This window comes from Bombyx mori, chromosome 25, assembly GCF_030269925.1.
Source record: "Bombyx mori chromosome 25, ASM3026992v2".
Classification (NCBI taxonomy): Eukaryota; Metazoa; Arthropoda; class Insecta; order Lepidoptera; family Bombycidae; genus Bombyx; species Bombyx mori.
In genome coordinates, this window is record NC_085131.1 from 10898923 (window position 1) to 10911893 (window position 12971).

At 38.5% G+C, this 12971-nt stretch overlaps 3 protein-coding genes and 1 long non-coding RNA gene across 4 annotated transcripts in view; 3 read left to right on the forward strand and 1 right to left on the reverse strand.

Moving 5' to 3' along the window:
* Positions 1 to 136: 136 nt before the first annotated feature.
* On the reverse strand, positions 137 to 4584 carry LOC101740349 (transmembrane protease serine 11D). Its single transcript, XM_012689698.4, has 3 exons — positions 4383 to 4584; positions 3246 to 3388; positions 137 to 1368 (listed from the first exon to the last, which is right to left on the reverse strand). The coding sequence occupies exons 1-3, from the start codon at positions 4572 to 4574 to the stop codon at positions 1185 to 1187; spliced, it is 519 nt and encodes a 172-aa protein (XP_012545152.2). The 5' UTR covers positions 4575 to 4584; the 3' UTR covers positions 137 to 1184.
* On the forward strand, positions 302 to 1098 carry LOC119628358 (ATP-dependent Clp protease proteolytic subunit). Its single transcript, XM_038020330.2, has one exon. The coding sequence runs from the start codon at positions 302 to 304 to the stop codon at positions 1040 to 1042; it is 741 nt and encodes a 246-aa protein (XP_037876258.1). The 3' UTR covers positions 1043 to 1098.
* LOC119630550 (uncharacterized) lies at positions 2934 to 6952 on the forward strand. The gene is made up of 2 exons (XR_009976720.1): positions 2934 to 3092; positions 6524 to 6952. It is a non-coding gene; the product is annotated as an uncharacterized LOC119630550 (long non-coding RNA).
* Positions 6953 to 9366: 2414 nt separating this feature from the next.
* Positions 9367 to 12971, forward strand: part of LOC101740216 (neuroendocrine convertase 2) — a 95953-nt gene continuing 92348 nt past the window's right edge. Inside the window, exon 1 of the mRNA XM_004921832.5 lies at positions 9367 to 9651. Within this exon, the coding sequence (XP_004921889.4) occupies positions 9367 to 9651 (285 nt within the window). The remainder of the gene's footprint in view (positions 9652 to 12971) is intronic.

The following is a 12971-nucleotide window of genomic DNA, read 5'->3' on the forward strand; positions in this document are numbered from 1 at the left end:
TTAAACAATCGTTTTTTATAAAATACAATATAAAGAAAATTAAGTTGTATGGTATGATATCTTCGCCTTTCCAGGTAGAAAAATGGAATGACTATTACTAATTGACATTGATTAAAAACGATCTTGCCAATTTTGTGACAAATGTCAAAATAAAAAATAGGAACAAAGTTTTTAAAAATATGTAAATGTAGATCAAAATTAAATTTATTAAGTGCCTATTAAACTAAAGCACTCCCCGCCAACTGGATATATATCTCACAGAATATTTTAAAAGTAAGACAATAAAACTTTGATATTTACAATGGCGTTGAGTTCCATAGGTCGAGTAGGCCGAAGATTGTGCGTTGGAATAACTAATGTCTACAATGTAACAAGGCAAATTAATACCAGTCTGCCAAAGTTACTGGGTATGATACCGATTGTAGTCGAACAAACTGGTAGAGGTGAGCGTGCATACGACATTTACTCGAGATTACTTCGCGAGAGAATCATATGTTTAATGGGGCCGATTAACGATGATATAAGTTCCTTGATCGTAGCACAATTACTATTCCTGCAGTCGGAGTCGAGTAAAAAGCCTGTCCATTTGTACATTAATTCTCCTGGTGGAGCTGTAACCGCTGGTCTCGGTATCTACGATACAATGCAGTACATCACTCCCCCAATAGCGACGTGGTGCGTCGGTCAGGCATGCAGCATGGCATCTTTGTTGCTGGCCGCTGGAGCCCCCGGAATGCGACACGCGCTACCTAACTCTCGGATCATGATACATCAGCCATCTGGAGGAGTACGAGGTCAAGCTACTGATATACAGATACAGGCGGAAGAGATTTTAAAACTGAAAGCACAAATAAATAATTTATATGTGAGACACACAGGCTTAGCGTTAGAGAAAGTGCAGTCGTCAATGGAGCGTGATTGTTTTATGTCCCCAATCGAAGCAAAGACCTTTGGTATAATAGACACTGTGTTAGAGCATCCTCCTTCACATGCTGTCGAACAGGAGTGTGCACCTAGTACTGCTACTAGTAGTAGTAATTGATATTTGCTAGTTGTTATGAATTATTTAATTTGAATAAAATAAAACAAATTTATAAAGTTTAGTATTTATTTTGTTACATAATTGTTTCACAATTAAGTAGCATTATTTTCAACAGTAACTTTCAGTTTTTATGTTTTTATTTTCATATTTTGGTGTCTTTACTGTACGTGCAGTACAATAATTTAAAATTTCTAAAGATCCAATCATAGTAATAGCTAACATTTGTATATATTGCAATGCTTGGATATTTATTGATATTCCATGATATTATCCCTATTTGATGAGTTTTTCCATTACAATTGACCAAAGCACTCCCAGAATCACCACTGAAATTAAAGTATAATGCTTTTAGAGCAATATTTATTTTACTAAAACAATGAAATAAGGTATATTGTACGTGCTTCCGAGTATAGATGAATATAAAGTATAATCTGTTCAGATTACAGAGTTGACCAAATTTATTAAGGTCTGATCAAGTATAGGTTAACAATGGACGTTGAAAATGAAAAAAGGTGGGGATCAGGAAATAGATGTGTTTAATTAAGCAGTCCATGGTAGTATTGTCTATGGATCTTAGTGATGATTCTCAGGAGGGATGTGAATTTGTCTAGCCACACTAAGATCGTTGACCTCGATAACCTTAATACTTTTAGAACGTTGCAGGGAACTGCGCGAGTCGAGGGAACGCGTTCCCGGCCCCGTCACGTCACAGCCGGAGTCCCGCAAGGCTCCGCCCTCTCCCCGTTACTATTTAGTTTGTATATCAATGATATACCCCGGTCTCCGGAGACCCATCTGGCGCTCTTCGCCGATGACACCGCCATCTACTACTCGTGTAGGAAGAAGGCGTTGCTTCATCGACGACTTCAGACCGCAGCTACCACCATGGGACAGTGGTTCCGGAAGTGGCGCATCGACATCAACCTCACGAAAAGCACAGCGGTGCTCTTCAAAAGGGGTCGCCCTCCGAACACCACGCTGAGCATCCCCCTCCCGACTAGGCGCGTCAACACCTCCGCCCCCGCCACTCGCCCAATCACGATGTTCGACCAGCCCATACCGTGGGCCCCGAAGGTCAAATATTTAGGCGTCACCCTCGACAGTAGGATGACATTCCGCCCCCACATTAAGACGGTACGCGACCGTGCCGCCTTCATTCTAGGACGTCTCTACCCGATGATATGTAGGCGAAGTAAAATGTCCCTTAGAAATAAGGTGACACTCTACAAAACTTGCATACGCCCCGTCATGACCTATGCAAGTGTAGTGTTCGCTCACGCGGCCCGCATACACTTAAAATCATTCCAAATCATTCAATCCCGTTTTTGCAGGATAGCCGTCGGAGCCCCGTGGTTCGTCAGGAACGTCGACCTCCATGACGACCTGGACTTAGAGTCCATCAGTAAGTATCTTCAGTCGGCGTCCATGCGCCACTTCGATAAAGCGGCACGACACGAGAACCCTCTCATCGTGGCCGCCGGTAACTACATTCCCGATCCTGCGGACAGAATGGAAAGCAGTCGACGTCGCCCAAAACACGTCATCTCGGATCCTCCCGATCCACTAACGGTGCTTTTAGGTACTTCAAGCACCGGTCACCGTTCTCGTCGAACCCGTCGCTTGCGACGAAGGGCTCGACGAGTAAATTAACTCTCAGATACAGCCCACTGAGTTTCTCGCCGGATCTTTTCAGTGGGTCGCGTTTCCGATCCGGTGGTAGATTCTGCGAAGCACGGCTCTTGCTAGGGTTCGTGTTAGCAACGTCACCAGGTTTGAGCCCCGTGAGCTCACCTACTAAAGTTAGGGTTACGCTGACATAGCCGCTAGGGCTATCAGCTTAGGTAGGAGAAAAAAAAAAAAAAAAAAAAAAGGATCTGCGCGGGAACAAAAAAGGGTCTTTTGCAGTGAATTCGTAAACCGATCCCAAATCGTTTTAAAATTTAAAATCCGGATAAACAATCTAATATTTGTATTACTAAGCTGATTCAATGTATTCACCAGTCATAAGTCACAGGTCATTCAAACATTTTAACAGCTTCATTTCACGTAGGTACATACCTATTTAATAACCTAATTTTTTTTTAGTTATTCGTTTTGAGACATTTCGAATGCAGTACCACTTTCCGTGACCAAGAAAACAGCAAGCTTTATTTATAAAAACAAGCTAACTGAAAATGTCTTTTGAATAGTGAAAATCATATACTAGGATGGTCGAGATGTTTTTTTGTTGAAGCTTCCCGCGCAGTACATTCCGTCGTATAATTTTCCAATCATTGAACACGCGATTTTAGGTAGTAATTTCTGTGTCCCCCACTTGAGCTGGTCCGCCAATACTTTGGTTCTTTCCTGTAAAATTAATGTTTTATGTAAAATTATTTTTTTAATGTTTAGTACGAAAATTATCCGCGTAGCTCAGCATCGTTTTTTAAAATAGGTTTTTTTCTATTGTTTTCAATTTGGCGGTTAGCTTCTACCGATGCCATTGTTGCCAGGGTCGACATTATAAAAAAAAGGTGTGTGTGCGATTCACACATGATAGAAGTGAAACTTCAGTAAATCGACAAAAGAATGAGATGAATATATATAAATAGGGTAGGATAATTACAAAGTTTAATTGTTTAAAAATGAAATTATTTTGATACATACAGTGTACAGTAGTATTAGCTCACGTAGTTTTCACATACACTAACACACGTTAAATGCTCAAATACAAGCAAGTATTAAACAGTGTGCAATAAACATACACACCGACATCTGCTCTCTCGCTCTGGCTCACTAATTACAGGCGACTATGCTTAGAAGACGGGAGTGGGGACGCTACGAAGTATGGCACAAAGAGGAGAGACCGATAATATAAAATAGTATGTATATTTCTGTCTCATTCTTTGCTGGCTTCATCCTACACATTTTTGTATTTGTGTCTCTTACCTGTCGTTTTTTCCGTTGCATCCGGTTTGAAATCACAACGATTATAAAGAAGTTTCACTTCAAAATTGATGAAACAAAACAGATTGATCAGCGTGTACTGGAATTTCAGTGGGCATTTTGGAGAACCTGAGAAGCCATGTCTAGCGACTTTGTTTCATTTTTTACACTTTGATAGATGCTGATCAGTTAATAAGTCACTAATATTAAACCCAAAGAAATTAACAAAATAAATCAAATTCGGACAACTTCGTTCCTCGCCTTCCCGCCAAAAACCCAGGTTTATATGGAAAGATATGGAATGAATCTAAATCTTGAGATGTCACTGATTATGGTCGTTGGACGAACACTAGTACTGGGTATTATAATACTCAATCGGCATCAACTGAAGCCAAGTTCAAGTGGTTTTACTCACGTTAATAAGTCCCCAGCCAGCGATACAGGCTTCGGTTGTGAATGGAAATGTTTTTGTAATTATAACGCGTTTCACGTTATCCCCAAACAATAATCTACGATCGAGCCATAATATTGCTATGTCATTTTCTATTGTTTTTTCATTATACTTTGCATGAACTGTCATAGCCGTAACACTCCGTCGAAGAGTCATCTGGATATGAATAATTAATAATATAATAGGTTGGGGAAAAAGTCTTTTCGCATTATAATATGTATGAATTTGTAATAAAATCTCTTTGGCTATACTATTTGTATCTGGGTGGTTTTGGTATCATTAAAAGTTTAAATTTTAAAGAAGATATTTCCAAATTCAAATTAGGAAAATGTGTTTTTTTTTTTTCGTACGTACTGTCAAGATAAATCTAATGAAGAAATTCGATACAGTTAAAGAAAGGTAAAAATGCAACGCAAGCCGCGAAAAAAATTTGCGATGCTTATGGACCTAGTGCAGTGTTTGTGAGAGTAGCACAAATTTGGTCTAAGCGTTTTCAATCCGGAAATTTTGATGTCAAAGATGCACGTCGCTCTGGTCGCCCTATTACGGATAAAATGGATGCCATTTTTGAAAAAGTGGAGCAAGATCGGCGTATCAGTAGTTACGACGTAGCTCAAGAACTGGGAATTGACCACAAAACAGTTTTGGCGCATTTGAAAAAAACTGGGTACACAAAAAAGCTCGATGTTTGGGTACCTCACGACCTCACTGAAAGAGACCTAATGAACTGTGTGTACTCATTTGTGATTCTTTATTACGATCAAATGAAACCGAACCATTTCTGAAGAAGCTGATAACTGATGATGAAAAGTGGATCACGTACGACAAGAACGTGCGAAAAAGTTCGTGGTCAAAGGCGGTCAGGCTTCACAGACTGGCGAAACCCGGGCTAACTCGCAACAAGGTGATGCTGTTTGTGTGGTGGGATTGGAAGGGCATTATTCATTATGAGCTGTTACCACCTGGCAGGATCATCGATTCTGAACTCTACTGCGAACAACTGATAAAATTAAAGCAAGAAGTTGAGAGAAAGCGGCCGGAATTAATCAACAGAAGGGGTGTGATTTTTTATCATGATAACGTGAACCTCACACCTGTTTAGCCACTCAGCAAAAATTAAGAGAGCTTGGCTGGGAGGTGTTAATGCATCCGCCGTATAGTCCTGACCTTGCACCTTCAGATTTCCACCCGTTTTTCGGGTCTCTTCAGAATTATTTGGGCAGTGCCAGGTTAACATGACGAGAGGACTGCCAAAACCGATCGTCGCGGTATTTTGATCAGAAGCCCCAAAATTTCTATAGCAATGGGATCGTGTCCCTACCTACAAGATGGCAAAAGTTATCGAACAAAATTGTACCTACATACTTTAGTTAAATGTAAATAAACTATATTAAAAAATGTTGTGAATTTAAAAAAAATAATGCGAAGGAACTTTTTCTCCAACCTATTAATTATAACCATAGCTAATTGTATGAAAATCTAGTGGTTATTGCGCGAAACGTGCAAAGATTTATGAACACATAATATATTATGTATATTTTGACTGCGCGGTGTCACTTTAGAATAGCCACACCACACTAAAACTTTCCGTGGATGTCGTATAAGGCTAAGGGATGGACCGGAAATAGCGCAAAACATTTATAAAGACACACAGATAGAAGACAGCCGAAAAAACGATCAGAAATTGGTGTTTTGGTATTTATAACGCTTACTCCGGTTCAAGTTTTCTAAGATACGATTTTGCTACAGTTTTATTAAATAGATAGATAGGTAGGCGCCATCTACCACCTATGCGTTCATTTTACGCTAATTGAACTGATAGCTTTAGGACCGTGTACAAACTTACGCAGCTTAAGATTACTAATATCTAATTTCCGCTGAACTATATTGTACTATAATTCCTAATTAAATTAATATCAACACGTCATTGATAGAGCCTTGGAGAAGGTGAACCAGATTTCTAAAAAAAATCATAAACAAATGGTGTTTAGAAATTAAAAATTTTTAATAAACCGATTAAATATTTGGGTGTTGTTTATACATTTACCTTTTTGATTAACGCATGTCCAGCTAGAGCTTCTAATCTGTTTTTTCTTAAATTACAGTTGCATACACAATGAGCCGCCGTTAGAAGAACATTTTGGCCCAAAACTGAAGAACCACACATGAAATTACCTTCACATGGAATACTTAGATAAGTTGAATGAGGAAACATTTCTATATCTGCATAATCGCCGTCAAGAATGAAAGAGTCTAGTTCAGTTTTGCAATATTTGAATAACGTCAAATGTATTGGAATTAAAACAAACAAGAAATATTCATGCATTTCGACTCGTGATTTTAGTCAGAACGTTTTCAATTATTGTTTTTATGGTCCAAGATTAGGTCGTTAAGTTGTCCCTTCTTAATTGGATCGGTAATCGCTGTGCTAGGCCATGTTTTTAATAATTTGGTTGTGCAGAAGTGATCTCGATCTACTTTAATAATGACTCTATTTGGGACATTGTATAATTAAAACCAGTCTTACGGTTTAATTTCGCCTTTATAATTGTCTATACTTCTATACTAATACTAATATACTAATACTAATATACTAATACTAATACTAATAATATTATAAAGAGGAAATATTTGTTTATTTGTTTGTATTGAATAGGCTCAGAAACTACTGAACCGATTTGAAAAATTCTTTCACTGTTTGGAAGCTATGATATCCCCGAGTGACATAGGCTATATCTTTTTTTTAAAAAAATAGAGATCCTTACTAAAAATCCAATAATGTAACCCAAGGTGTAAAAAAATTGCCTAAAATATTCTTTACATCGCATGCGCTGCGAAAACTATTGATGATAGAATAAAATAATTTACAATGACTTTGTAGAACACATTATTACTTACAAAAAGTGTCGCGGCCGCATACGTCTGACTATTATAGTTATGCCACAATAAGTGTTCTTTTATTTAAAAAAAAAATAAACGCTTACAGGGAAGCTCTGACTCAATAAACTCAACGGCTTTTGTTTTGATGTATGAACTTTTTACGAAAATTAGAAAAATAAAATAATAAAATAGATGAAAAAATATATCATTTAAATGAAAATAAAACTTCATTAAAATAATTATATTCAAACTATCTTTATAATCTTCTTCTTTTAGTAACCGAACGCAAATAGAAGGATTGATGTGAGTGTATTTGAATTTTTTATTTTGAAATTTTTGTTAAGACCCGAGCGAAGCCGGAGCGGGCCGCTAGTTATTAATAATTTTGTTTCAAACGTTGCGAATATTTAACAGTTTTCGTGGTCACGGATGACTAAGGCTATTCGAATATTTATGAGGTTATTTGAATATTATAAACCGTGCGCTAACTGACTTATTTATATTCTATATATATTTTTAGAGCTTGCTCTTCTCTATGTACCTATTTACATCATAACAATTATAACAACGTTTCAACAAATCACTAACGTATAAAACAAGTCTCGTTAATTGATCACTGACGTGATATTTACATATAAATTATGTATTAATTTTTTATATGTTTAATAGGAATATTATCATTATATTATTGATGTTTATATCTATTCTTTTTTTCATCGGTAAGTACGGCGCGGTTAAATTCTTGTCTTTGAAGTCGCCCATTGTACAAATATTTGTTAATGTTTTGTACATATTTGTTTGGTATTATATTGGCGTATGTTTAGATTACTTACGTTGATGTTACTATGACCATAAGTTTGCCTAGGATGTACGACGGTACCATCACAATTGAATGAATGGTATAGTAACGCATTCTGAAAAGCTACGTCAAATCTTCTCATCACAAATACCACAGTGTCTCAAGACGAAAGTCTTTGACCAGTGTGTGTTGCCAGTGATGACATATGGCACTGAGACGTGGTCGCTCACAATAGGCCTTATTAGAAGGCTGAAGGTCACCCAAAGAGCTATGGAGAGGACTATGCTCGGAGTTTCCCTGCGAGATCAAATCAGAAATGAGGAGATTCGCAGGAAAACCATGGTAACCGACATAGCCCAAAGGATTGCGACGTTGAAGTGACAGTGGGCAGGACGCATTGCTCGTAGAACGGATGGCCGTTGGAGCCAGAAAGTTCTTGAGTGGCGACCGCGTACCGGAAGACGTAGCGTGGGTAGGCCTCCTACAAGATGGCCAGACGATCTATCGAGGTTCGCCAGGATTCGCTGGATGCAGGCAGCGCAGGACCGGTCTTTGTGGCGAGGCTTGGGGGAGGCCTATGTCCAGCAGTGGACGTTTGTGGGGTGATAAGAAGAAGACGAACGCATTCTGGCAAAACCTACCAACATTCGCTTTCTTCGGATTCGGATTTCAATAAATTAAGATAATTCTAAACGGTTATTATGATAATTAAAATATAGAATTACAATTTGTAAAGTTAAAATGAATATTCAAAGTTGTAGTACTTATTTTCGTTAAAGATTCTTATTATAGGTTTATCATTTCGAGATTATCAGTCGGATATCTCTTGAGGGTTTTCCTTCAGAGCTATTTATCATGTAAATTGACAAGAGGCTTGATCTTGACGAAACTTCGTTAAATTTCGGACTGATTTCCCTTGTGCGTTTCTTTCCACAGAGTAGGTATAATATGTTCATCTTGATAATGTTACATGTTTTTTTCATAATGTAAGATTAAGATTCTCAGACTCCGTTTTCGAAGCGGTATATGTTAAATGAAATCGTTCGATAATACAGGAAAAAGTTTTTTTATTTTAATTAAAATGCTACAACATACTGTATATTATGTTTTTGCTCTGTAATGCACAATGCTCTGGAACTTAATTGTAAAATAGTCATATCTAAAACTGTAAATTATCAAACGTAGTCTAATATAGTCTAATAGCTAAGCGAAGGAGGGATGCTCTTATGACGAATGTGGGCTGATTCAACGTTGACGTCCTGTCACACTATGGGATATGGTACGTCGTTGTCTAAGGCGCTGAGTGATCAGGGTAGCGCATGCGTCAGAGCGGGTCGATATGTAGTGACGTCACCTGGACTCAGGCCTCAGTCAGCCGCCAGCGGCCACGACGATAACATGTGGCTGAAATGCTTGACTATAACCGTGCTTTTCGCGGCGACCGTTTCCCGAGAAGTCTTCACGAATTCCTTCCTGGTGCGGTTCAAGAGATCGGTCCGGCATGACGAGGCTACGGAGCTGGCCGCCCGCCACGGCTTCGAGAGTCTTGGACCGGTAAGTCGCGACCACGTGTACGTACGTAAACATAACCATAGACGCGGCTCGTCCGTCTTGAGATATGGCTTCGTATGAAATTTCTAATATCGGACGTGCTTCGTTTGCTTTTCGACAAATTGACGTTGAAGGTTAAGGCTGTCATTGTCAAGGGAGCGTGCGTCCGTAGCAGTAATCATAGATGACAATGTGTATGGCTTCGACAAAAGCCTTACGACGTGAACGTTGATCTAAATAGACTTTAATCAAAAATTGACGGAATTACCCTTTTCGTTTGTGATTTTGTAGAGTAGAAATATTTCTGTAACGTCCCTAATGAATATTCATGGAGTTTGGAGTTCGCTATTCGCTGGCTTATATCTGGATAAACAATGTCATTTAAATGGCGTTATGAATGACCGTAATTGGATTCTCGCTGAGTTTTACAAAAAGACAAATTACTTTTTTTATCTGTGTGAACGAGTTTACGGCCCACCTGGTGTTAGGTGGTTAGCGGAGCCCATTAATGTCACATGAGGTCGGAGTCTTAATTGTCATCATTATCCTGCCCTTCTCCCAGCTACCTGGGGTCGGCGCAACTTGTTTTCTCCTTCCATACTCTTCTATCATATACCATTTCTTCGCTCACGCCCCTCTTACCCATATCGTCTTTCACGTAATCCATCCATTTCTTCTTAGGTCTACCTCTTCCTCTATATCCTTCCACATTCATAGTTAACATTTTCTTACCAACCTCATTTTGTATTGTATTGTACAATATTTATCCTATCCTGCCGCATTACTGCTTCACCGCCAGAACTCCATACCTATGTGGATTTTTTCACGTGCAGACGAGCATGCGGTCCAACCGAGTGGTTACCGTAGCCCATGGACGTCAGCAACGCCAGGGGCAGAGCCAAGCCGCTGTCTACCGTTAAGTACTCACCACAAGCCTCATTTAAACAAGGACATGTAATAGCATAGGCTTAGAACGCGTCCTACCGTCAGTAGATTTTTTTCTTCATTCTGTCTGAAACTTGGTACTATTAGTAGAGTAGTACAATATATCGACAAATTCAAGTAACAAAAAAGGTTGGGATGGCACTTTCGCATTGTAGCTGAGAGATGAATTGAAACTTCGGAAGCACCACACTTGAAATATCCTTAGATTATATATCGATTTATCAATCAAGTTTTGCTTATTGAATTTTGGGGAAAACTTGGGGCCCTAGGTCTTCTGAGGTCATAAAAAGTATCTCCTATTCTATTCTAAAAGTCCTTAGCTCCCAAAAAATTACCTGAACTAGATATATTGTTTTCTTTAATTAAGTTATTTTGGGTTGGACTTTACAAACCTAATGTAATTCGCAACTGCTCGATTTATGTTTCATTCTCGACGTTTGATATTCTCGATTCATCAAATAAGTAACTTAAAATAAGCTCAGCTTAATGCAACGTTTAGAAACCAAACCAAATCAAAAAATCAAATCAAACTTTATTAGCTAAAACACGGCTTACAAAGCTGTTGATAGTTATTTTATAGAACAGCGTGTTTCTACCGGGTCGGCGTGCAAATATTATTATTCAAAATTATTTAGATTAAACGTAAATATGTTAATTAATTAAAATATCAAACAACAAAATAAATGAATTGAATAAGAATTATTTTTTTTTATTTTTTTTTATTGCTTAGATGGGTGGACGAGCTCACAGCCCACCTGGTGTTAAGTGGTTACTGGAGCCCATAGACATCTACAACTTAAATGCGCCACCCACCTTGAGATATAAGTTCTAAGGTCTCAGTATAGTTACAACGGCTACCCCACCCTTCAAACCGAAACGCATTACTGCTTCACGGCAGAAATAGGCATATTTATGTCATAAAACGAAAATAAAGAACAGAAAGAAGCGAATTTAAAATTAACATAATGATTTATCATTTAAAAAATCGTTAACTGTATAATAACATCTTAAGGTTAATAATTTTTTCTTCAAGTTCTTTTTAAATAATCATAATTTGTTTTTTTTTATGGCATCAGGTAGCTTATTATATATTTTCGGTGCCATACACAATATACTTTTTTGCATAAGAGTTGTCTTAGCACTGTGCAAACACAATTTATTTTGGTCGCTCCGGTTACGTTGCGAAACTTCACCTATGGTTTTAAACGAAAAGTATTTTCGAATACTTCGAAAACATACTACTCATAAACTCTCAGACACAGCCCACTGAGTTTCTCGCCGGATCTTCTCAGTGGGTCGCGTTTCCGATCCGGTGGTAGATTCTGCGAAGCACGGCTCTTGCTAGGGTTCGTGTTAGCATCGTCGTCAGGTTTGAGTCCCGTGAGCTCACCTACTAGTTACGGTTACGCTGGAATAGCCTCTCTAGGCTACCAGCTTAGGTAGGAAAAAAAAACTACTCATAGAAGCAAAGTATGAAAGTTTTTGTCAACTTGACTTGATACAAAATAACTAAACGTTAACCGTTAACCATGCGGGTGAAGTCATTTCAGAAAGCCAGTCAATAAACCTATAAAAATAATACGTACATTTGTATCAGAATAACAACCTTTTCCCCTCTGGCAGCCGTTTCCGTAGCTAAAGACGATGTAAATACGGCCTGCTATTTATTTTCACCAAAAGCGTGTAAGCTGCGAACAGTAGGAAATGAACCTTACCATCAAATCTTATTGCAGAAAATTCCATGGCAAAGATCGTCTGCAAATATGTACATTTATTTATTCGTACGGTACTATTATTTTATGATTATTGTTGTAGCAGAACATTTAATTGTTATTAACAGTATGTTTCTGGTCAGTGGAAATGGCCTGTCGGGTTACGGCCGCATCTTTATTCTTCTCTTCTTTATTACTGATGGTAGGACCTCTTGTGAGTTCGCGCGGGTAGGTACCACCACCCTGCCTACTTCTGCCGTGAAGCAGTTATGCGTTACGGTTTGAAGGGTGGGGCAGCCGTTGTAACTATACCTGAGACCTTACAACTTATATCTCGAGGTGGGTGGCGCATTTACGTTGTGGATGTCTATGGGTTCCAGTAACCACTTAACACCAGGTGGGCTGTGAGCTCGTCCACCTATCTTAGCAATAAAAAAAAAAACTAAAATAACATTTTTTGTCTGTCTGTCTGTTTATTCCGGCTAATCTCTGGAAAGGCTGGACCGATTTTGATGAGACTTTCACTAATAGGTAGCTGATGATATAAGGAGTAACTTAAGCTACTTTATTTAGACTAGCTTCGCCCCGCGGCTTCACCTGCAGTTATTGTCGTACCGCGCGCAACATGGCGGGCTTCGCCTATCAATAATAAAATTTAATGTTTCC